Genomic DNA, 25,304 nt, shown 5'->3' with positions numbered 1-25,304 from the left:
CTGCTCACTCCTTCCAACCGCAGAGGCCCCGACTGCAATTGCACCCACTTTTAGAAGACCCAATGTGCCCCCAAAACTCATCAATGGAAACTGATAAATTAGAGGGTGATTTTTCACATTACAGAAAGATTGTTAACTTTTCAAAAGGTTTCACCACAGGGTTCCTTTAATAGTGAGCTCCCCCACTGAATTTAAAGTGTTTGTTTACAGATCATTAACTACTTGACAGAGAGGATGTTTGGGGGGGTTGAGGGAACACACTTAAAAGGTAAAATGTTAGAAGCCCTGCCAATTCTCGATGAGCTTGGGAGGGTGACGAAACCTCTCTGAAGTTCTGTTGGTTAGCAAATGTGATTCAGTTTACAGAAATTCCTTTTACACACGGCTTTCCAGGAACCCTCCACGCTGATCCAGGGTGCTGGGATGTGCCACCCCGGGTGGAGGTGGCTAGGGACAGGACTCATATTTCTTAAGAGTCCTGTGTGTGCTTTTGTGAGCAGTGGGTGCCAGGCTCTGGCGGGAGGCCGAGCTTTGCCACTGGCCTTCTGGCACCATCTACAGAGACCTTTTCCCTTGACATTTAGCCTGGTGTGGGGGAAGTGTCTTCCTGGTTCTTTGACCTTCATTCTCATTGGCTCGGGACTCACCTGGTCTTCCTCCTTGAAGCTCAGACAAGTGAACTGTGCAAGTCTGTGTCCCAGGAGGTTGAAATCCACCAACAGGCTCACTATCCCAAACCCAGTCTTCTGTAGATCCCTCTAAATCCCTCCAAGATCAAAAGGGAACAGGCCCTTCCTGGCCAGCTCCTGGCATGACCCATGGAGGCTCAGACCAGCATGGCAGGCAGGAAGGAGAAAGGCACCCACCTGATTCAGCCTTTTCTTTTTAATGTTGAGAACATTACAGCCATAAAGGAGGAGGGATTTACTCAAAATGAGAAAGGCTTGGTGTGTGGCAGTTAGGACAGAACACCGACGTTGCTGGCTTTACTCCAGCAAAAGAGAATCTGGGGAGGGCCGTGATGAGACTCAGTGCATTGGTCAAAGGCATCTTTAAAAGTAGTCCCCAGTTTCTTCCAAGCAACCTGAAAAATGACCTCTGATAGAGGAGTGACATGCATGCACATGCGTACAATCCTCAAATCCAGGCTCAGAGCTTGAATGAAGTTCCCCTTCCTCTTCCATGGCTCTGAAGAGAAGAAAGGAAATTTGGAGGGGAGGTCAAGTTGATGATGGAAGAGACAAAGCTATGTAGGAAAATCTTAACATTTTTTGCACAGTCATTTGTTGAAAATGTTTCAGCAAGTACAAGCCCATCTTAAACTGGCAATGACACATCTGAAATCGATTATTTAAGCCAGGGAGGCAGTATTGCAAAGAAGAACATGACTCTCAACACTTGTTTGTCAGACTGAGAGGAATAAAACAGAGTGGATTCTGCCTTAGACCACCCACCGTTCATCAGGGGAAGAAGAATTTAGGGTGGATGGGGGGTGGGTGACAACCAACACAGGACAGATGAGCTTTCATAGACTTTCACAATAACCCACATGACTGTGTCCCTTATTTTAAGAAAATGTGGTATTTGAAAATATGAACTTGTGAAAGTGGAAGACTTCACAAAAGTTCTCAGGATTTATTTAGATCACCATAGACTCTGCTGTCAGCGGATGAATGGGTCTACAATATTTTTATTTGACTGTAACTGCCTGTTTAGCCCTCTTTTACTCTGTGTACACTTTGGGCTGTGCTTTTACTTTTTCTGTTTGTCTGGAAAGTCCTTCTCTTGGCTCTCCAGGTCTAGCTCTGTAAAGTTACTTCTTCCCTAAAGCCTCTGCTCTTCCTTCCAAGAGGAAGCACAAACAGCTGGCCCTTGGTATCTGATGGGTTCTGCATTGCAAATATTTGGAAAAAGTTGCATCTATACTGAACATGTGCAGACTTTTTCTTGACATTTTTTTCTAGACACTACACCTGTTTACTTAGCATTTTCATTGTTTTAGGTATTATAAATCATGTGGATACGGTTTAAGTGTATGGGAGGATTGCATAGGCTACATAAATATGTCATTTTATATGAGGGACTTGAAGATTTGCAGATTGGGGTACCCAAAGTATGTCCTGGAACCCATCCCCCAAGGATACTGAAGACCCATTGTCTTTTGAATTTCCGTAGCAGTTTTTCTGTGTCTTTCTCATGACACACTTTCTACACTGCAGTAGGGCAATTTCTGTCCAGGCGTTATCTTTTCTGCTCCATGAAGGCTCCCGTAGGGAAGTCTGTGTCTGAGTTTTCTTTGTGCTACCCTCAGAGGCTAGCCCTTTGCTTTTGGGCATTGTAGGGCCCGTGGTAAATATATTCGTTGAATGAATACACAAGAGAATGAATGAGTGGAATTTGTCCTGGGATCACACATTTTGCATTGTGAGGTACATGGTTAAACAAACAAACAAAAAGATTGTCCTAAGACAATTTGTCTTTTTATTCAGCTGCCCTTCCAGTCTTTTAGATAAGTCCCTCCATTCTAAGGGAAAAGCTTAAAGTGTAATAAAAATTTATCTAATTCATGATCAAGTGAAAATACTTTGGGCCCAGAGCCAAAGAATATTATTGGAGTGAACTTTTTTTCAACACCCTAAATTTAACCAGCTGGAATTCTTTTTTTAAAGTACCATCCTATTCAACCTTTTGAAATGAAGGATTTGCCTTTTAGTGGGAAATCTGCATTTCAACACAAAGATAGAACACAATGTCTCTGGTTTGTTATTTTTCAGAAAAGCAAGCTCTTCTTTTTTTTTTTTGAATTATATGCTTTGCTTATGTTAAAGACACAGATTGCAGAAAATTTTGTTTAGGCCTGACAGATTTATCACTTGCATTTTTTTTTTCATTTTCATAGATAAAGGGGCATGAAAGATGTCTCTATCCCTTCTCCATAATGGAGAGAGGGCCTAGGATGAGAACTCTTTAAAAAAAGTGAAATTAATAACCTATTGTTTGCATTATCAGGACTCTGAGAGGATAGAACCTCCCCCCACCCCAAATATTTAAATGAGTGGTTGATGTAATTGAAAGTACTGGTCAAGTATCTTGTAAATTAAAGAACATAGGCAAGTGTCAGTGAAGGATTCTATAGTAGTGTGGTTTCCGGAATCTTTGCTTGCTTTTGTTTTTTGCAGAATATACTTTTGAAAGAGCATCTTGATTTGGGAAAAGTTAGCCAGTAAGAAAAGCAATGGAAGAAAAAGTGGTCCTGTTAATGCTCATTTCTAGAACAAAAGGGAATGCGATTTTTGACAATATCAGAAGGTTAATTCGGAATTCTGTTAGCAGTGATAAAGCTGGCACATTTGCAGGCTAGATTGACACAGCTCAAGACATAGGCATGGCTAGTGCTTGCTATGGAATGCTCAAGTCAGAGGAGCTCAGAGGAGAGCTGCAGTCAAGGTGAGCGCAGGGTCAAGAGGGAGGAGCAGCTGACCAGAAAGGACATTTCAGAGGACTTGCCCTCCAGTTAGATAAAGGAGCTTCTAGCTCAGACTAGCTACACTCCTGTTGTCTGTGTGGCTTGAATCCAGCAACTGGATTCAGAACTGGGATTGGTTTCTGCAGGGAATTTGACAACATTTTGGATGCATTTTAAGTGGAGCTGCTTGGAGGAGGAAGCGCTGGAGGCTCCTGGACCTGGAAGGGACTGTCCAAGTCCTTTATTTTGGCCTGTTACCAGTAGAAAGATTCTTTGCTGGCATGGTGGGTTGTTAACCATTTCATCTTCGAGAAGGTGAAAGGAGGTCATAGCTTCACAAGATAGTCTGTTCTACTCAGGGACACAATTACCTAAAAATACATGCTTAAGAAAATAAATATATATGCATATATACATTGCAGTGAACAGCATACATCTGTGTACTACTGTGGAGAGGCCTAGGATTTTGTTGTTTGTTTTTTGGTGCTGAGTGCTGGACCCAGGGCTTTGCACATGCGGGGCAAGCACTCTAACACTGAGCTTCCTCCTCAGCCACTAGGCTTGCTCCCCCACGCCCCAGTACTGGAGCTTGAACCCAGGGTCATTTTACCTCCGAGCTGCTATACCCTTAGCCCTATTGTTTTCTTCTTTATTTTGAAACAGGGTCTCATTAAGTTGTAGAGGGCCTCACTAAGTAGCTGAGGCTGGCCATGAAACTGTGATCCTCCTGTCTCAGCCTCCCAAGTCCTGGGATTACAAGTGTGTGCCATCGCACCTGGCTTAGGCCTGCCTGCCTTTTAATACCTGATAAAAGTTGGACTCCCAAAGCAGTCATTAAGTGTGTTGGAAATGGTGCTTTGTGTTTGGCTGTTTGGGCACATTTGGAGATTAGTGCTATTACTTGTCGATTAGTAGACAGTAAAGTGGTTGTATCACACTCCTAATGATTAGTTGCAGAAACAAATAGCATGTTAATAGTCAAGGAATATTTAAGATATTCTTGAGGAAACCCAAAACTAGATTTAATGATCTTAAATTCCAAGGATATCCTACCCGGCTCATAGATCTCAGTGTCAAAGGTTGGTGTCCAATATTCATAGAAATGTAAGGTGACCAACATATAACATGAAATCAAAACCATCCCCAATTTAGAGCAGATTTTTAATGAGACATGAAAAATAAGATTCATTATATTTTATTCAGCCATGAGGAAACTTGTCAACCTAATAGTGCATAAGGCTTTTTTTTTTTTTTTTTGAGACCCCCAAGTGGAATGGGTCTAGGGAGACCTTTCTGAAACAGAACAGGCAGAAACACATTCCACCAGAGAAGCACGAGGCATTTGGAAAGAGACTGATTCTGAGGAGGCAATAAGTCATAATTGAGAGCCCAGAAAGGAAGACAGGAGTCCAGTTCTTGTTCCATCAGGCAGCAGGCCAGGGTCACATGCTCAGCTTTTATTTTTCTAGTGGTACTGGGGATCAAACCCAGGGTTGCAGGCATGCTAGGCAAGTGCTTTACTGCTGAGCCATGTCCTCGGCCCAAGTGTTTCATCTTCTAGGAAGTAGCAAGGACGCCATCTGCCTGACACTGGGTATTGTTCGATGCTGAGAGGGCTCTCTCCTTGATAGAGACTGGGGCTGTTCTCTGTTCTGGTCAAAGATAGATGGATGGATGGAGAAGTGAATTCTACATGGAGGGGCCTGTTCTTCATGGGCAGGCTTCTGTCTAAAGGAGGTGGGTCCTGACAGCAGGGATCTCGGTCTTGAGGTCCACGGGTCAAAGCTTCCAGATCTTTACCTCAAGACCATCAGAATCATGGAGGACTTATTCAGCATTGATTGTTGTAGTCTCTGAGTAAGTCTGAGCGGGGGCTCAAAAATTTGCATTTCCAATATGTTCCCATGCCGATGCTGGGTCTGTTCTTTGAGAACCACTTCCCTCAGGGCATCAACAAAGAAATAGAGAGGGCATCACTAGACCACCACTTCTGAGCTGGCAACTGAGTCCATCTCTCCCCCAGTAGAATGGAAAGAAGGGTGGGAAGAAAAGCAGCCTTTTACCAGTGAAGCTTTTCCCCTTTCTGCCGGGGAAGGCAGAACTGCTCCTTGAGTCTGATGCTCAGAAGCATTAATTGTGATACTTTGCCTAAGCTGTGATGAAATAATTGAAGGCATCATAGCAAGAAGTTAAACCCTAGGGAGGCTATTAACAATTTAGCATTTCCAGTTCATGTGGGGAATGTCGATTCTCCTTACCAAGAAGAATATTATGGACTTGTTTAGTGAAAGAAGGAGCAAAACCAGCCGGGTTCCCAATCGGCTCTGCAATGACCCTCTTTCCTGTAGGAAGGGAAATGCAAGTCTGAGTCCCTGGCACAAAGACAGTGTGCTGTTTTCTAAAGTAAATAGCTTGTTAGCCTAATAGCAATGCTTTGTTCCTCTCCAGCTGGCTGATTCTTCAGGAGAAGCAGAGGTAGAGGGTGAAACAGCAGGCTAAGGCCAGGAGGCCCAGGTGGCAGACCAGCCATTGTTTTCCCATTGTGAAACCAAGTCAGCTCCCTGGGACCTTTGGGAAGCCCCCCTCCACACCACTGGGCTGCTCCTTCCCTCACGAGGTTAAGTGCTGCTCACTGGATCAGTGGAGCCTTTCTTTATTGGTACTTTTTAGACAGTGAAGACCATGTCAGGGCAAGTCACTTCATTCCTCAAGGCCTCCATTTTACCATCTGCAATATGAAGACAAAGTCTTGATGATTGCTAAGGTTTAGATCCAAATAAATCATCCTGTCAGACACCCACATATTCTGCTCAATTAGATGTTACTTTGCCACGTGGTCCGGGCTGTTGCTCTGAGCTCAGCTTGTTCAATGCAAGTGCAAGCAGCTAAAGCAGAGTTGGTCCAACGGCTGTTTCATTTCTTGCTGGAGACCTATCGAAGCACCTCAAGGTCTCTTTCCAAAGTAAGTGGCAGAGAACTTGAGATTAGACTGCCTCCATGCAAGGGTCCGAGGTCCTTGTTGCTTTTGTCCTGGCGTCACAGAGTTACCTGGCTGTGTGGGTTTCTTAAGAAAAGGACCTCAGACTCTGCAACATACTTGCTCAGCAAGCATAGATGCAAAAGTAGATTCTCAGATCTCTCCTTGAAAACATCTAGGATGAAAGCTGTGTTAATTTTACCCTGAATCTTCAATTAATTTAACACAAACAACCACATGTAGATCTACTACTTTCCTGAGTCTTGTCCTCTGACCTTTTTTGGTTCATTTTGTGTTTTTTACCTTGTTTTGGGTGGGAGAGGAGGAAATTTCTCACTAGATGGTCTCAGGCTAGCTGGTACCTCTTGCAGGTTTCCCTTTGGAGGCCTGGTAACAACAGATTTAAGCCATCTGTGTGAGAGCTTTCTTAAGCCAACCACCATTATAACCCATAGTCTCCTCATGAAAGAGAACCTGTTCCAACAGCCTTGGCTGCACTTGGTAGTGTGATTTATACAGAGAATGGGATGTATTTTTCACTGGGGACCAGCTATCCTGGAGTATACCAACAACACTTTTAAGTGCTCGTAATACTAATAGAAAATGCAGGCTGTTTGCTCATGATCAAAGTTAGTTTTCCTTCTCTCCTGCCTCCCCCCAGTCACCACAAACTTCAGATCTCTGGAACACAGAGCATCTCCTACCCCATCGATCCTCCACTCTGCCTCTCCATCATTGGCTAGCTGAAGGTAGATTTGAAAAAGCCAGACACTTACCACAGAAACCGTAAAATCCCCATGTTGCACAAGCCAAATTTCCTTCTTCACAAAACTCTCAGTGCTGCAAATGCTTGATGGACTGCTAGAGTCATGTTTATTAGTGTGAGAAGTCATTTTTCTTTGCCAAGAGTACAGCTGAATGGGAAAGGTGGGCCCCGGTTTCTAGGTGCTGCTATTATTGGGTGCTGATTCCTTCCATGTCATTAGTGACATAATTCCTCAGACTCGTGGCAGGGGTGGGGGTGGGCTGACCAAAGTTAATTTAATCCTGAAGTCTAATCTCCATTCTCCTTGCTTTGCATCAGGAGAAGGCATGCCTAACAGGGTGTTCACTGGTTGAATTTTAGAGTGTGGACCAACCAAGTCCTGAAGTGCCCGAGGTTTCCCCATCATTGAAGTTCCTATTATGAATAAAGCATGAGGAGGGGGGAGTGGGATGCGAAGGCAGACTGGGACTGTCCCTTAGCCTTGTGGTGGCACACACTTGTAATTCCAGAATTTGGGAGGCTGAGACCGGAGGATCGCAGTTCGCAGACAGCCTCAGCTACTTAGTGAGGCCCTCTGCAACTTAGTGAGACCCTGTTTCAAAATGAAGAATAAAAAATAGGGCAGGAGGTGTAGCTCGGAGGTTGAATGCCCCTGGGTTCCATCCCAGACCCGCCAAAAAAAAAAAAAAAAAAAAAAAAAAAAAAAAAAAAAAGAATAAAAAATAGGGCTGGGGTTTTGCTGGGAGGTAGAATTCCCTGGGTTCCATCCATAGTACCACAAAACAAGACAAAAGGGAAAAAAAAAATGAGACTGTTTCATGAAAAAAGTGGTTCACAGACTCACTCATTTTCTATCAGCATATTGTTTTTTTGCTTGGGTATATCTATAAAGTAAAGTCAATATATGCATGTAAACCAGCCTTGCAGAGAAATCCCATTTTTCCAGCTTGTTTAATATTACAAATTTCTCCTTGCTATTTATGTAATGGCAATAATAAAATAAATTTCTTGTAATGATAATAATCAAATAACAAATAATCAAGTCAATGAAACTAAGAACCGCCTCCTACCCCCACACCTAAAACAAACCCCTTCCCTTGTATCCAAAAGTCCAAAATTAAAAACAAAAACTGTGGGAAACAAGTCACCACTGTCCTTTGTTCCAGGCCTTGGGCCTATTAACTATCTGCAAGGCTGTCGTAATGATGTTAATCTATTTTAATGGAATTGAAATGTGATATCCTGTGGTTTACGATGCACATTGTTTATGCTGTAGTGCTTGATTTTGGGTTTCTTTCACAGATAAACTTCTGCACTGGAGGGGCCTGTCCTCCCCTCGTTCTACACACGGAGCTCTAATCCCCACGCCTGGGATGAGTGCAGAATATGCCCCGCAGGGTATTTGTAAGTTGAGCATTATTTCTTCTACAAATGTCCATGTGTACAGAGATGAGAGTTTCTAGAAATTACCCTTACTTTTTAAGTACCGAAGGGAGTTACTTCCAAAATAGATTGGCACCCACATCTGTATTATTCCATTACTCACTTGGCACTGGCTCTCCACTCCACTCTGCCGGAGGAGAGTGACTTTTCCCTCCTCCCTCTGTTTCCTCACTGAAGGCGTGGCGCTGCCAGACGCCCATCCCTGGGGGTCTTCTCCCCAGGGTCTTGCTTGGCTCTGAGGCTGGTGGCCGGATACGCTTGCGTGTTCAGAGCCCATTTTATTGCTGGCCTCTTGAATGTATGCCATGGCATACTTTTTTTAGCAGAGGCTAGAATCGCACGCCTCAGTTTAGAGTTACTCTTGTGTTAGTCTAATGCATGTTATTTATGTATTTGCATGTGTATTTGAACATAGAATATTTATATATACGCAGTACGTTATATTTGCATAGAAATATACACATGCATACACATAATTTCTGCTTATTTATCTTCTAGTTTTAGAGGAAAATGTGAAATGTAAAGATTCTATTATCACCAACTTTTAGAGTTGGGACCTTCTGATGAAATTTAGATTTTTTTCTCATTTATAAATCTGTTTTCTGAAATTTGTTGTTTTAGAAAGTAATAGTTTGCTTGTCTACCTAGAAACATGGTATAAATCATGCATGGCTAAAGTGTTGGGGGAAAGGTTTATTCTACCTTAAACACACACATACAAAAGCAGATTCAAGAAACACAAGAAGTATGACAGCTAATTTTTATTTTGAAGGTAAATTAAACAAAAACTGTCATGGAAAGAAAAAAAGAAAGAAAAATTTTCATGGAAAGAGTTTAAAAAAAAAAGTAAGATGCCAGGAGAAGGCTATAAAGGGAACTTTTTTTTTTTATGGGAGAGAAACTAGACTTAGCCATCTTGTGAAGGGTGTCTGCAGGGCAGGGCTTGCAAAGGAGACCAAGTTGAAAGCCAGTTGTTTATTTTTTTAACTCCTAGGTAATTCCAGGTAACAAAGAGTTATTGTAGGAATTTCACAAGCTCTTGGGTCCCAAGGGCTGGGCGGTGCAGGGGTTAACAGCACCTCATCTCCTCATCTGCCCCCTACCCCCAAGCTGGGTCTAAGCCTGGGTTAGGTCACCGGCTGCAGAGCGTAAGGGGTTGGACTCCCAGTTTCAAGTCCCTGCATGTTGGCTGGGTGGGAAGTGTGCTCCTCCTTTTCTGGGGGTGCCTGGGGCCTGCACTTGGCTGTGGGAACAGAGCCACCCTCAGAGGGAGGGAAGGGAGATGAGTGGGGCAGTGTTGAGGAGGGTGGAATTGAGAAGCTCAGGGCTGCTGGCTAGGGCAGCAGTTTAGGCGGTCTGTCCTCAACCTGGTGTTCCTGATATGGAACCCCCTATCCTCTCCTACTACCTGCAAAGGGAGGGTGCATAGTTTGCTGGTGCCCAGGCTGGCAGGACCAGTTTAGGAGTGACCAGAACAAGGTATGTGGAAAGGGTTGTGGGGTTCCAGAAAGGTCTAGGACAAAGCTTGATGTCTACCTCACCCAGCTGCTCACATGGGGCAGCTGCCCGTGGCTTTCAGAGCCACAGCCTGTGGCCTTCCCTGTTGTGAAACTGGAAGAGCAACTTCAAATCACCCTCTTCTGCCTCTTTTACTGGAGCCTGGGGTGAGGCCCGCACGGGGACCTTCCCTGGAAGCGGACTGGGCGTGTAATGTGGTTAGTCATTACCCTCGGTAATTAATCACGCCCGGTAGTAATGAAAACTCACATGCGTGTTGGACCTGAGAGTTTACAGAGGGCTTTTATATGCTTCTGTCATTTGACCCTCACAACAGTTCTTTAAAGATACTGTTTGTGTGCTCATTTTACAGACAGGAATCCTAAGGCGCGGAGATATTAAATGAGGGCCCAGAGTCACAAGCTAGTAGATAACAGAGCTAGCGGTCCCACCTTAGACCTCCTTGTTCTTCCAGACCCTCAGGCTTAAATCACACGGCTTTTTGCATTGGTGACACACTAGAAACGGGGGTCATTCCTTTCCATAAAATAAAATGAGACAAAATAAAATAAAAGCCAGTAGGGGGCTAAGAGCTGCCTTTAACCCTTTCAGATGCCTCCGGGTCTTCTGCTTGGGGCCGGGCTCAGTTTATTGCTTTAAATCAAAATAATCCCGGTGAATGCCCAATGAGGCACTCAAATTGAGAAGTTGATTTTCATCAGAGTAAATGAAGAATATTATTATATTTTACACGTCAATAAATCAATGTAGCCCTAATTTTGCCACGCAGGAAATCAATTCTGGTCTTTCTAAACCATCAAAGATGTTATGAACAAAGTAATTTCACAAATTATGGCAAGTAACACATTTATTGATGACTGCAGTTTAGGAATTTAGAATCTGTGAGCACTGTAATATAATATGGTGCACCGGCATGAGCTGAGTGAAATACAGATTATATGGTGAAATTGTAATGCATCATTTGCTATTAGTGGACTGGTAATAATTACCAGTTTCAAAGCAGCTCTTTCCAAGTAATCTTTAGTCTCAATCGTAACAGCCCTTCTCATTGACATTATGATTACACTAGCTGCCCTCATGATCTAGAATATCTAGTTGATGGGAATACTAAAATGCGATAGTGAAAACTGTATGTTGTATCCTCATTATTAAGATAAAATGCCATTTTCTCTGACCTGATGTATGAGAGGGGGAAGGATAGCATCATAGTGTTAACACAGCGGAGCATAATCACATAACTGGCTCTGAAAAAAATTTTAAGAAGCTCAGGGCAGCAAAATAAAATAGACTTTCCTTGCTTAAGCCTCTTGGAAAGGATACAAATGAGATGCTTGATGTAGTGCTCTGTGCCACGGATTTCGGCATTTATCAGTGGCCATATCGTGGCGAGTGTGAGACCAGCATCCCTAATTATGAGTGCAGTCCGGGGTTTCAAGAGAAGATTATAAGGGTAAAATGTGATTTTAAAGGCATTTGGAGTGATGAAAGTGTTAAGGACTTGCTTCAGCTGACAAATCTCCTTTTTAGTTACCCAATTCCGATTGTCAGGCTAAATGTATGATAATAACCCAGAGTCCTAGGGAGGCAAAGGAGAAAGCCACAGAGGGTCACGGGAGTTGGAACCAGAGAGTTTTTTTCCTGCCTATTTGGGATCCAAGTCATTGTTCAACAACAACAAAAAATTTATGAAAATACTCTCAATGAAGCTTTTTATTTCCCTTTGAAGAGAGAAGGCAAACAAAAATAGGCAGATAATGTGATACTAATGTCAGCGTTTTCTTTCAAATCTTTCTGCCTTATTCACCCCCCTCCTCCTTCCACATTAGGCAAATGTTTGAAACCTAATTTTGGTATCTTACCATCTAATCTTGTTAAAGAGATTTACCCAGGAGTGGGATATATTGAGTGAGATTATAAATGCATTGTAAAGTAAATTACAAGGTCAGGGCAGGAGTCCATTATTTAGACAAGTGCTTGAACGAGGCTGGCTTGTTTTGGAATATGAGTGTTTGGGGCTCCCTAGAAGACCCTGCCAGCATTTCTTTCTGACTTGCTAAATGGAGGAATCATATAATTGATGAATTCCTCATTCCTACTCTTTAGCTCCCTGGTGAATTTTTGTCCTTTTAAAAAAGTTACAAACAAATGCTAGCCGCGGGCTTAAGGAGCTCCGCTGGCCCCTCTTTTAAAAGAGGGAGAAAGTCTCCGTGTCAGTTATATTTTAAGCCCTTTTTTCAGGATCCTGGAGACATTATTCTTCTCAGCCTTATCCGTAGGCCACCATCACTTGTGCCCATTTAAAGGCCGCACTTGACTGGTAAACCATAGTCAGTTACTCCATATATGCATGTATATGTGGCTCTGTAAGACATATACATTTTTAAATTTAGCTATATCCAAGAATGAATGATTCTGTGAAGTCAAGCTGGCCCCTCTTTGCCAAAGTGGCATTTACCACTCTCGGGTTCTTTTCAGCAAGAGAGAAATACTGTGACTTAAGCAGGGCCCCTCTCCAGACGGCTTGGCTACTGGCCAAAGAGTTGACTCGCTGAACTGTATCTTTCTGTTTCTTTCTCAACTGGAGCCGAGTCTGAGCCGAGGGCGCAGGATGTTGTATAATTTGGTTCACGTTGTTAGCCTCTCAAAATAATGAGGAGGAGGCTAGGGTAGCATTGCTCAGCCTGCCGCCTGTCACCGCGCTGGCTCCTTCACCCAGCCTTCCACCAGGATGCTGTGTCTGCCGAAGCTGGCACCAGCCGCTCCTCCTAACTTCTCCAGACTTGATTTGTTGCACTGGGGCGCGACTCCCAAGGATCCCACACAGCCTTTTGCTTAAATCCCAATGAAATGTTCCTTCCCAGATTTCACTAACCTCCCCAGAGGTTAGAAATGGGTGTCCCCCAGGCCCAGGGTGTTAGAGAAGCAAAACATTAGAACTCACCGACCTGCACGTAGGCTGGGAGGTGATGAGGAAGTTGCTAGTCTCTCTTCCACCCAATAATTTTTCAAGTCCCTTTTCATTTAAACAATATCAACAGCTAGTGCGTTTCATGCTAAGCCTCTGTGGGGCCATAGAGAGTTGTAGCGAGTTGCCTTTCTCCTGTTTTTTGGTATGCCTGTGGCATGTTTGCATATCTAGCTAAAGTTCACTCGCCACGCAGTGGGGAATACGCTAGGAGGATAGGACCTAGAAAGTAAAACGGTTCCCCATGTGTCCTCTGGCCCAAGTCATTTAACAGACGAGGAAACAGAGGCACACAGAGACGAGAGGGCTCGCCCCCCAGCTTCAGCGATGAGATGGGACAGTTCAGAAGACATTTGCTGAGGTCCCTAGAACTTAGGGATCCTCATCTGCAACCCCGAAGCGGCCAGAAATCTTCTGCCGCGGGGCTTGGCTCTAGCGTTCTTAGAACTGTGAGCGTATGGCAGGAAGACCGACTCGACGGGTCTTTAACTGGGCACCAACCAGCAGATGAGCCAGGCACTAGCTAGGCACAGGGGTGGATCTGGGAGGACTTGGGCCTTGGGGTGGGGGCAGGGCAGGCCGGAGGTGGAACGTGAATAAGCGATTGCTGATGCCCGCCTTGGTGATTAAACATTGATGTCGGTGTTGTATTATTTTGCAGGTAAAGATGAGCCCAGCAGCTACACATGTACAACTTGCAAACAGCCATTCACCAGTGCATGGTTTCTCTTGCAACACGCACAGAACACTCATGGATTAAGAATCTACTTAGAAAGCGAACACGGAAGTCCCCTGACCCCGCGGGTTGGTATCCCTTCAGGACTAGGTGCAGAATGTCCTTCCCAGCCACCTCTCCATGGGATTCATATTGCAGACAATAACCCCTTTAACCTGCTAAGAATACCAGGATCGGTATCGAGAGAGGCTTCCGGCCTGGCCGAAGGGCGCTTTCCACCCACTCCCCCCCTGTTTAGTCCACCACCGAGACATCACTTGGACCCCCACCGCATAGAGCGCCTGGGGGCGGAAGAGATGGCCCTGGCCACCCATCACCCGAGTGCCTTTGACAGGGTGCTGCGGTTGAATCCGATGGCTATGGAGCCTCCCGCCATGGATTTCTCTAGGAGACTTAGAGAGCTGGCAGGGAACACGTCTAGCCCACCGCTGTCCCCAGGCCGGCCCAGCCCTATGCAAAGGTTACTGCAACCATTCCAGCCAGGTAGCAAGCCGCCCTTCCTGGCGACGCCCCCCCTCCCTCCTCTGCAGTCCGCCCCTCCTCCCTCCCAGCCCCCGGTCAAGTCCAAGTCCTGTGAGTTCTGCGGCAAGACGTTCAAATTCCAGAGCAACCTGGTGGTGCACCGGCGCAGCCACACGGGCGAGAAGCCCTACAAGTGCAACCTGTGCGACCACGCGTGCACGCAGGCCAGCAAGCTGAAGCGCCACATGAAGACGCACATGCACAAGTCGTCCCCCATGACGGTCAAGTCGGACGACGGCCTCTCCACCGCCAGCTCCCCCGAGCCGGGCACCAGCGACCTGGTGGGCAGCGCCAGCAGCGCGCTCAAGTCCGTGGTGGCCAAGTTCAAGAGCGAGAACGACCCCGGCCTGATCCCGGAGAACGGGGACGAGGAGGAAGAGGAGGACGACGAGGAAGAGGAAGAAGAGGAGGAAGAGGAGGAGGAGGAGCTGGCGGAGAGCGAGCGCGCGGACTTCGGCTTCGGGCTGAGCCTGGAGGCGGCGCGCCACCACGAGAACGCGCGCGGCGCGGCGGGCGACGAGGCGCGCGCGCTGCCCGACGTCATGCAGGGCCTGGTGCTCGGCTCCATGCAGCACTTCAGCGAGGCCTTCCACCAGGTCCTGGGCGACAAGCACAAGCGCGGCCACCTGGCCGAGGCCGAGGCGCACCGGGACACGTGCGACGAAGACTCGGTGGCCGGCGAGTCGGACCGCATAGACGATGGCGCCGTCAACGGGCGCGGCTGCTCCCCGGGCGAGTCGGCCTCGGGGGGCCTGTCCAAGAAGCTGCTGCTGGGCAGCCCCAGCTCGCTCAGCCCCTTCTCCAAGCGCATCAAGCTGGAGAAGGAGTTCGACCTGCCGGCCGCCGCCATGCCCAACACGGAGAACGTGTACTCGCAGTGGCTGGCCGGCTACGCGGCCTCCAGGCAGCTCAAGGATCCCTTCCTCAGCTTCGGGGACTCCAGACAATCGCCCTTTGCCTCCTCTTCGGAGCACTCCTCGGAGAACGGGAGCTTGCGCTTCTCCACGCCGCCCGGGGAGCTGGACGGAGGGATCTCGGGGCGCAGCGGCACTGGCAGTGGAGGGAGCACGCCCCATATTAGTGGTCCGGGCCCGGGCAGGCCCAGCTCAAAAGAGGGCAGACGCAGCGACACTTGTGAGTACTGTGGGAAAGTCTTCAAGAACTGTAGCAATCTCACTGTCCACAGGAGAAGCCACACGGGCGAAAGGCCTTATAAGTGCGAGCTGTGCAACTATGCCTGTGCCCAGAGTAGCAAGCTCACCAGGCACATGAAAACGCATGGCCAGGTGGGGAAGGACGTTTACAAATGTGAAATTTGTAAGATGCCTTTTAGCGTGTACAGCACCCTGGAGAAACACATGAAAAAATGGCACAGTGATCGAGTGTTGAATAATGATATAAAAACTGAATAGAGGTATATTAATACCCCGCCCCGCCCCCGCCCGACACCTCCTTTTTTCACCATCCCCCCCCCTCCCCATCGCCCTCCAGCCCCCGCTCCCCGTAGGATTTTTTTCTAGTCCCATGTGATTTAAACAAGCAAGCAAGCAAGCAAACAAACAGAAGTAACGGAAGCTAAGAATATGAGAGTGCTTGTCACCAGCACACTTGATTTGTTTTTCTTTTTTCTTTTTCTTTTTTTCTTTTTCTTTTTTTTTTCTTTATGTTCTCACCGTTTGAATGCATGATCTGTATGGGGCAATACTATTGCATTTTACGCAAACTTTGAGCCTTTCTCTTGTGCAATAATTTACATGTTGTGTATGTTTTTTTTTTAAACTTAGACAGCATGTATGGTATGTTATGGCTATTTTAAATTGTCCCTAATTCGTTGCTGAGCAAACATGTTGCCAGTTCCGTTCTGAGAAAGAGAGAGAGAGAGTGAGAGAAAGAGAGAGAGAGAGAGAGAACGAGCGAGAGAGAGAAAGACCATGCTGCATACATTCTGTAATACATATCATGTACAGTTTTATTTTATAATGTGAGGAGGAAATACAGTCTTTGGATTAACCCTCTATAGACGGAATAGATAGCACTGAAAAAAAAAGAGCTAAATGTCTGTCTCTAAAGGGTTAAATATATCAATTGAGGAAAGACAAAGGCCTTGAATTGACAAATTATCAGAAAAACAGAACAAGCTTATCCTATCATTTGGTTTTAAAATATGAGTGCCTTGGATCTATAAAACCACATGGATGGTTCTTTCTACTTGTTATAAACTTGTAGCTTAATTCAACATTGGGTGAGGTAATAAACCTTAGGACCTAGCATATAATTCTATATTGTATTTCTCACAACAATGGCTACCTAAAAAGATGACCCATTATGTCCTAGTTAATCATCATTTTCCCTTTAGTTTAACTTTGTGGACAAAAACTGATTATACCAGTATAAAAGCTACTTTGCTCCTGGTGAGAGCTTAAAAGAAATGGGCTGCTTTGCCCAAAGTTTTATTTTATTTTTTTTTAACAATGATTAAATTGAATGTGTAACGTGCAAAAGCCCTGGGACATGATTAAATGTATTAGCAAGAAGTTCATTTTGTGAATATAACTTGCTTAAAATTATATCTTTAAAGTAATTCTGGCACCAAAAGAAATAGATCCAGATCCATTTGGTTGTCAAATGGACAATCAAATGATAAACGGAAGACCTTGTATACCTTATTAAAAAGAAGAGGCTGACAATAAGGTTTGACAGAAGGGAAGAGAGGGAAAAAAAGAAGTGATTTATTAGCACAATGTGGTACTATTTGCCATTTTAAACTAGAACAGGTGTATAAGCTAATATTGATACAATGATGATTAACTATGAATCCTTAAGACTTGCATTTAAATGTGACATTCTTAAAAAAAGAGAAAGAACTTTAAGAGTAGCAGTATATATGTCTGTGCTCCCTAAAAGTTGTACTTCATTTCTTTTCCATACACTGTGTGCTATTTGTGTTAACATGGAAGAGGATCCATTATTTTTATTTTATTTTTTTAATTTTTTCCTTTTTATTAAGCTAGCATCTGCCCCAGTTGGTGTTCAAATAGCACTTGACTCTGCCTGTGATACCTGTATCTTTTCTCTAATCAGAGATACAGAGGTTGAGTATAAAATAAACCTGCTCAGATAGGACAATTAAGTGCACTGTACAATTTTCCCAGTTTACAGGTCTATACTTAAGGGAAAAGTTGCAAGAATGCTGAAAAAAAAAAATTGAACACAATCTCATTGATGAGCATTTAAAAAAAAAAAAAACTAAAAAAACTTTGCCAGCCATTTACTTGACTAATGAGCTTACGTACGTACTTGGACGCAACTTTGCAAGCGTTGTGAATGGAAACAGAATACACTTAACATAGAAATGAATGATTGCTTTCGCTTCTACAGTGCAAGGATTTTTTTGTACAAAACTTTTTTAAATATAAATGTTAAGAAAAAAAATTTTTTTAAAAAACACTTCATTATGTTTAGGGGGGAACTGCATTTTAGGGTTCCATTGTCTTGGTGGTGTTACAAGACTTGTTATCCATTTTAAAATGGTAGTGGAAATTCTATGCCTTGGATTACACACCGCTCTTCAGGTTGTAAAAAAAAAATACATTGGGGAAAGGTTTAAGATTATATAGTACTTAAATATAGGAAATGCACACTCATGTTGATTCCTATGCTAAAACACATTTATGGTCTTTTTTCTGTATTTCTAGAATGGTATTTGAATTAAATGTTCATCTAGTGTTAGGCACTATAGTATTTATATTGAAGCTTGTATTTTTAACTGTTGCTTGTTCTCTTAAAAGGTATCAATGTACCTTTTTTGGTAGTGGAAAAAAAAAAGACAGGCTGCCACAGTATATTTTTTTAATTTGGCAGGATAATATAGTGCAAATTATTTGTATGCTTCAAAAAAAAAAAAAAGAAAAGAGAAACAAAAAAGTGTGACATTGTACAGAAGCCATATAATGGCAGTTTGGGGGAGCCTGCTAGAATGTCACACGGACGGCTGTCACAGGGGTTGTACATATCCTCTTTTGTTCCTTTTTCCTGCTGCCATGCTGTATGCAGTACTGCAAGCTAATAACGTTGGTTTGTTATGTAGTGTGCTTTTTGTCCCTTTCCTTCTATCACCCTACATTCCAGCATCTTACCTTCATATGCAGTAAAAGAAAGAAAAAGAGAAAAAAAAGAAAAAAAAACCAATGTTTTGCAGTTTTTTTCATTGCCAAAAACTAAATGGTGCTTTATATTTAGATTGGAAAGAATTTCATATGCAAAGCATATTAAAGAGAAAGCCCGCTTTAGTCAATACTTTTTTGTAAATGGCAATGCAGAATATTTTGTTATTGGCCTTTTCTATTCCTGTAATGAAAGCTGTTTGTCGTAACTTGAAATTTTATCTTTTACTATGGGAGTCACTATTTATTATTGCTTACATGCCCTGTTCAAAACAGAGGCACTTAATTTGATCTTTTATTTTTCTTTGTTTTTATTTTTTTTTTATTTGGATGACCAAAGGTCATTACAACCTGGCTTTTTATTGTATTTGTTTCTGGTCTTTGTTAAGTTCTATTGGAAAAACCACTGTCTGTGTTTTTTTGGCAGTTGTCTGCATTAACCTGTTCATACACCCATTTTGTCCCTTTATTGAAAAAAATAAAAAAAATTAAAGTACACAATGTAAGCTTCTTGTGTCCTCATTTGACACACTCTGTAAATTACTTTCAAGAAAAATAACAGGTTTTAAGAGAAGGCCAGTCAGTCTTTTTCAGGATTATTTCTGGGCATTTTGATGTGTGTATTACACCCAAAGGAACATAAAGTACTTAACTACATTAAATAGACATATTTTAAACCATGGACATAGTTGTGAGGCTTTCCAGTTTTAGAATAGTTTTCAAAAAGTGGAAGGTATTTTCAGTCTGATGTTAAAAACTTTTACTCCATCTCAAAATCCATTCAGCTGTAAGTAAAAAAAAACTTGCTGGTAATGGCATCTTCAACTTTTATTTGCTTTGGATTTTTGGCTGTTCTTGTCTGAAAGTTCTTTTCTATTCTTCCATCATTGCCCTATCTTAAAATGTAAAAAAAATTTTTTAAATAAGCTCTTTAATTTCTACATAACAGTCTTTCCTCATAACAAAAATGACCCTAGCCTTCAAACCTAAAAATCCAAAAACAAAGACATCAGGAAAAAAAGAAAAGTAAAGTAAAAGAAACAGAAACAAGGGAAGAAAAAAGAGAGAAAAGAACAGAAAGCAGCAACCAGGGGTAGCCACATATAGCCAGATCTCTAGAATCAGCTACTGATTTCCCTGGACGCAGGTGGCTTGTCTTGTGGCTCTGAGATCCCGTAGGCCACAGGTGCTCCAGATTGTTCCAGGTGTTTTTGTAGGGTCTACCTGGCTGACAGCAAATGAAGGTGGGCATATCCTTTACTTACCTTTTGACCAACCAACAGAATCATAAAATGTCTTTGAAAAGCAAGTTAGGTCTATTTAAAAAAAAAAAAAATCCCTCCTTAGCAATCTGTGTTGTCGGTTTTACAAATACTGCCTGTTACAGCATCAGTTTACTTTATTATAACACATGCCTCTGTGACACTGTGTCCCTGTTCCCAGTGTAGATGAATGGATTTGATATTGTTCTTATTTTTGTAAAAACCCAAACAAAAGTTGTTCTGTTGTCTTTTTGTGGTAGCATTTTCGTTGCTCAGTTCTTTTGCCCTTTTGCCAGTGAGGTGGCCTTTTCATCTAATGCCTTTCAATCTGAGGCAAGAAGAGTCTTATCTTTTTAAAGTATGGAGAAAGTAGGTTTTTTTCTCTTTTTTTCTTTTTTAAACAAGCCAGTTTGGGTGGGAATAGAGGGCTCCGCTAAGAGAGGGCTTTGGAGAGCACTGCGCGGGGCTGAGAGGGTGGGATGGGGAACCTTGGAGAACTTGATGTTTGTCAGTGACTTGAGAAAAGATATGTGCGTTTTAGATTAAGTTACTTCAAAACTGAATCCAAATTTGTTTGAAACAGAAATATTCCCCAGTGCCACGCTGGTTTTAGACCTCCTGACTTCTGTTCCACCATATTAAAGGTCCATGAAACTTCTGTGTGCCCCCATTGCTCTTTTATTAAGAGCTCTCAGTGCAGCTGTGTAGGCTTTATATATAATATTCATCTTAGTTTCTCAGTATATGATGCTCTTAGTGTAATTAGGTTTTGCATCCTGACAGAAAGAATTAATGGTGGATACGGTTTACTTGTATGTTCAGATTTCTTAAATCAAATGGGGAATGGGGTGGGGGGTTGCAAACATCTGGTAACAAATCACACGTTATGTTTGATTTACGTGGTCCCAAAGTTAAATAAATTTATTGGGAGACAGGTTCTTCAGGGTACTTCGTCCTCCTAACTTATTGAAGCCTTCTGATAAAAAATGATTTCTTAAGCTGGCCAAACAATAGGAACATGAAAACTTAGCCAACAGAAGTAGAATTTAGAAGTGACATTTTGTATCAAAAACCCTAAAATTTAAAGTCTTAGTATAAAATAACATAAAATTATTCCTTTAGTAAGATGAATTCCTGATGTGTTTTTTTTAAATGAGGAAGTGCTAAGAACATTAATATCTTCCCAAATTCTCATTTTTTTGTAACTTGATGTGCTGGTGGACATTTTCTATGTGCCTGAACTCCTGATGTTTCTGACTTTCCTTTTTAATCTTCCTTCTGAGGGCAACTTAATAAACAGGAAGACAGCAGATATTGTATCTCACAGACTTAAACCCCAAAGCTCTTCCAGTGCATACACTCCTTCCCGTTTGCTGTTCTCTCGTGGTGCAGGACCTTCCAAAAGGTCTGAAAGTGCATTTTAAAGGCTGCTCAGAAGTGGCGAGAGTGTGGCTCTTCTGCGTACCAGCCGTGGCAGGAAGTGTGAAGTAGACGAGTTTTTCCCAGGGCATTCTGAGGATAGAACTGTTTGTTTAAATATCATTTCTGTATGTTCAACAAGTCCATATTGTATATATTCATAATGCTTGAAGTGAGAATTTGAAAGGAAGCAGCAGAGGGATGGGTGGGTTAGCTATGATTTCATCTGGAAAAATAAGGCAATAAGGTGGTTTATTCACAGACACTGAGAGTTTGCTGAAAGGTTCTGGGATTATTTGGGGCCATCCTGAAAAGTAGAAGACTCAGGGTAGGTCCTGTTCTGTTTCTAGAACTTTACTTAGAGAACAAGGGAGGAAATACAGTGTTTTCTGGTTTTAAACCTCTTATCCCCTACACACACACACACACACACACACACACACACACACACACACACACGATTGCCGATGACTGTTGTAATTCTGTGTTCTTTACTATGAATCTGTCACTTTATTGTCCCTGGGCCTGGTATGTTCAGGATGCATCCATCCTGTTCTGTTTTTAAAAGACAACTCTCTCAAAAAAAAATTGTGGGGATTTTCTGATATGAGGATGGAATTGGCAGTGACCTTTCAACCTGCTTGGAAAATTGTTTTTGAAAAGACTGCTAACTTTAAAAAGGCATCAGCCACTTAGTAAATTGTCCTTAGTGTCTGTTGAGGCCCTGAAGGCTTCCCGGTAGAGAATAAATGAACCCATTTTTAGGGAAATAGACACTAGAGCACATAGGTGGAGTTGGATAGTGTACATTTACTCCAGGGCTGCTATAGCTAAAATTGTAGACGGGTGGTTGGACACACACTTTTGCTTGCTGGCATCTTGTTATCCCATTAGCCTGCTGTTTCATTTATTACAGCACATGGCCAGGGATCAGCCTTCAAGGGGACCAGCCTCCCCACCCCACCCCCTCTCTCTCTCCCCCAGTGTCATCTACGATCCTAGGATGCAATTAATTCCTCCCTTCCAAATGGGAAAAGAGACCAATACAGTTCACCTGGTCACTGTACTTACTTACCTAAACTTGGCTGAACACAACTCAATGGTCTGTCCAAATGCGGTTTTTCTTTCTGTAACATGGTAAAAACTATGCAAAGGAAACACGTGGATCTGTTAGGTCTTTTCTAGAGACAGCAGAGAAGGCAAAAGAAGCGATTTCCCCAAAGTTTCTTCCAAAGCTGGAGCTCCCATTCCCTTAGGGGACTGTGCTTTTAAATAACCACAACCGTGCTCCCTGTCCGAGCCATACTTTGTTAGGGCTTTAAATATCGGTAGCAGGTCAGACAAAGGGGTTCGATTGGGGTGTCAGTTCAGGGGGGCCAGAACGACAGTGACTAGTGCTGGACTGGGAATGGGATTCCCCAGAGCCCACCTGGACAGCAGGGCCCTGAGCCCCGGTCTCCACTGCTCAGGGGGAGGAAGCATGAGAGCAGCTGAGCCCCAGACCCCAGGCCTCCTGCGGCTGAGTCAGGGGAGAGGAGGCCCCAGGCCCTGCTTCAGGTCGCCATGGCAACGAGGCCTGGAATGGCACCATGGTAGCCCTCCTCCTCCTCCTCACCACATCCGGACCCAGTTCTTCTGCTTCAAGTCAATGTCCACAGCAAGGGAGGAGCCCGGAGGGAAATAAGCACTCCTTCTTCACCATTGCCTTCCCCCCTGACCGACGAGGACAAAAAGTAAAAATAAAAATAAAAAAGAATGAAAAAAAAAAAAAAAACCCCAAAAGAAAACTGCATGTTTGAAAGAAACTACAGGCAGTTTTTGGTGCAATTTGAGAGCAACTATTTTGGGTTCTGGTTTTCTCTTCAGAGATTTGTTCGCCTCTTGTAAATCGTTGGCTGCTTTGACGTTGAACTTGATGACATTTCATGTTTTCGTTGTGCTGCTTTTACATCAATTTTAATTTTTTTGTTTCTTTATAATTTTATTATTATTTTAAGCAAAATCTCCCCCTTCCCTCCTCCCTGCCCCGTTCTCCTCCACCAAAGGACTGTTTCCTACTAAGTTGACTCAGTCATAAGGGAAAGTGTTTCCTTCCAGGTGTGTCCCGAGTTTAGTAGGACTTTCATGTGACCGGGTAGGGGGTCTGGATCCTCTGGGGGCCGAAAGGGAGGGAGGCTTGAGAAGCCACTCAGAAGCAGTATCTGGGGAGGGCAGACTGTGTGGGCAATCCTGCTAAAGATGCTGGTGGCTCGACCTGTGGTTGATTTAAGTCATAATTTTTAAAAAGCTAGCTAGAGAACAGAAAGTCAATGGGCCAAGTCACACCTGTACTTTTTCTCCCCCTCCTCTGTCTCCAACCTCTTTCTAGGTTCTTCACACACCCCCATTCGGCGTAGTGCCCAGAGAGCTCAAGATGTGTGGCAGTTTTCGGATGGAAGCTCGAGAGCCCTTAAATTCTGAGAAAATTTGAAGCCCCCAGGGCCGGGGTGGACCTGTGCCGCCCAGCCGACGTCAGCGTGGTCCGTCATCCTGCTAGTTTGTGATGTTTTCTGACAGTAGCCTCCAAGAAGCCGTTGTGTGAAGAGTCCTGCGGAGTCCGTCCAGCCTGGGCCTGCAGTGCCATTTTATTTATATTTTTTAATAAAAAGTAAAAACAAAAAACAGACCCACATTGGAACAGTGAATCAGTCCCCATCCAGAGGGCCCTCAGGCCATCGGGCCATCGCCGTCCTGAGCGACGGGCAGCCCTTTTGAAACCAGCCAACCTAATTACCCGTATTGTGGAAATGAGCATGAGCCCCCGACCCCTTGTTTCTATACATTCTATGTTGTCTTTTAAAAAGTGTGCTTAACATTGACACAATAAATGTTGGAGCTTTAGGTGGTGTTTGCTCATTCTTTAATTTTTAATACTTTTAAGACAATGCTATGCAGCTGTTTGTGACTTTGTATTTCTGTACCCTTTTCCTGGAGCTGTCCATTGGGTGGGTAGGAGGAGCAGACTTGAGGAATGGGCAGGAGATGTAGGAGGGGAAATAGGTTCCTGCTTAATAGATGACATAGATTTTCAAGGAGAATCAAAATGCAAAACTTGGGGATAAATCATAGCAATATCATAATTAATGTAGTAGTAGTATTGCTGTTTATTAATGCTGAAGTGTGGTTTTCCTAACTGTCTGACTTATAATTTGCATACCATTAAATAATGCATAATATGGCACGCTGAATCCTGTTTTTCAAATATATGATTTTGCTGGCTACCGGACAGGGTTTAAATTTGTCTTTTAATTTAGTTCAAGAAAGATAACGTCACTGGGTGAGTGATAAATCTTAAGGAAGGTGATAAATGTCAGTAGTTGCTTATTAAATATTCGAATTTTAGGATCCCAAACCTTCAGCGAATGTTTCTTAATGCAGACAAACAAACATAAAACTTCCTTAGTACTTACATCAGGAAATTTGGGACAGATTTTATAAGGCGAAAAAATTATAGAAGGAAAGAGATTCTCATCAGAATAGACCATTGTAATCATACTTATATCTTATTCCCTAGAAATTAGTGACACAAGTGAGTGAGATCTCCAAATAGGAGATAAAAGTTCCTCCTGGCCCAATTAGTTTACCAAGGACTTTTCTCAATTTGGCCTTTTCTACTAGAGATCCAGAAGAGTATTATAAACAATATAACATTTTAATATAGGCATATAAATAATAGAACTGAAGATACCTGTGTATTATAGTTTTACATAATGGCTATGAACCTAAGTGGGAAAAATTTTAGCCACTCACCCTCTGGCTAGACTACCCAGCCTAGTGAAAAGATAGCAAAATAACTGGCATCTGGATTCCTTCCTGCTTACTCATAAGCAATAGTGTTCTATCTATGCCTTGCATCCTGCCTCCATGTGTGTTATTTCATTTGATCTGCATTGGGACAGGTCTCATGGCTTCTACCTTATGGATGAGGAGACTGGAGCTTACCAAGGTTAAGGCCTTCTGGATGCCACATCAGAAAGGGAAGTAGAGAAGCCAGGTTTTCTTGGTTTCTAGTTCAGAGCTAAAGACAC

At 43.3% G+C, this 25,304-nt stretch overlaps 1 protein-coding gene across 10 annotated transcripts in view; it reads left to right on the top strand.

Annotated features, from left to right (window-relative positions):
• Positions 1–23,707, top strand: part of BCL11A (BCL11 transcription factor A) — a gene marked incomplete at both ends in the record, with an annotated part of 97,256 nt that extends 73,549 nt beyond the window's left edge. Inside the window, 4 exons of one of the 10 annotated variants that reach the window (XM_080711296.1) lie at positions 8,512–8,613; positions 13,797–13,939; positions 14,477–15,527; positions 23,606–23,697. In XM_080711296.1, the coding sequence (XP_080567422.1) occupies positions 8,512–8,613; positions 13,797–13,939; positions 14,477–15,527; positions 23,606–23,697 (1,388 nt within the window). Of the gene's footprint in view, positions 1–8,511; positions 8,614–13,796; positions 15,806–23,605 lie in introns of those variants that run through there. The other 9 variants (XM_080711297.1, XM_080711290.1, XM_080711293.1 and 6 more) reach the window with 9 other exon arrangements.
• Between the last annotated feature and the right edge of the window lie 1,597 nt (positions 23,708–25,304).

This window comes from Muscardinus avellanarius (genome assembly GCF_963383645.1).
Source record: "Muscardinus avellanarius genome assembly, chromosome: 15".
Taxonomy (NCBI): Eukaryota; Metazoa; Chordata; class Mammalia; order Rodentia; family Gliridae; genus Muscardinus; species Muscardinus avellanarius.
This window is presented reverse-complemented; position numbering and strand designations above follow the sequence as displayed.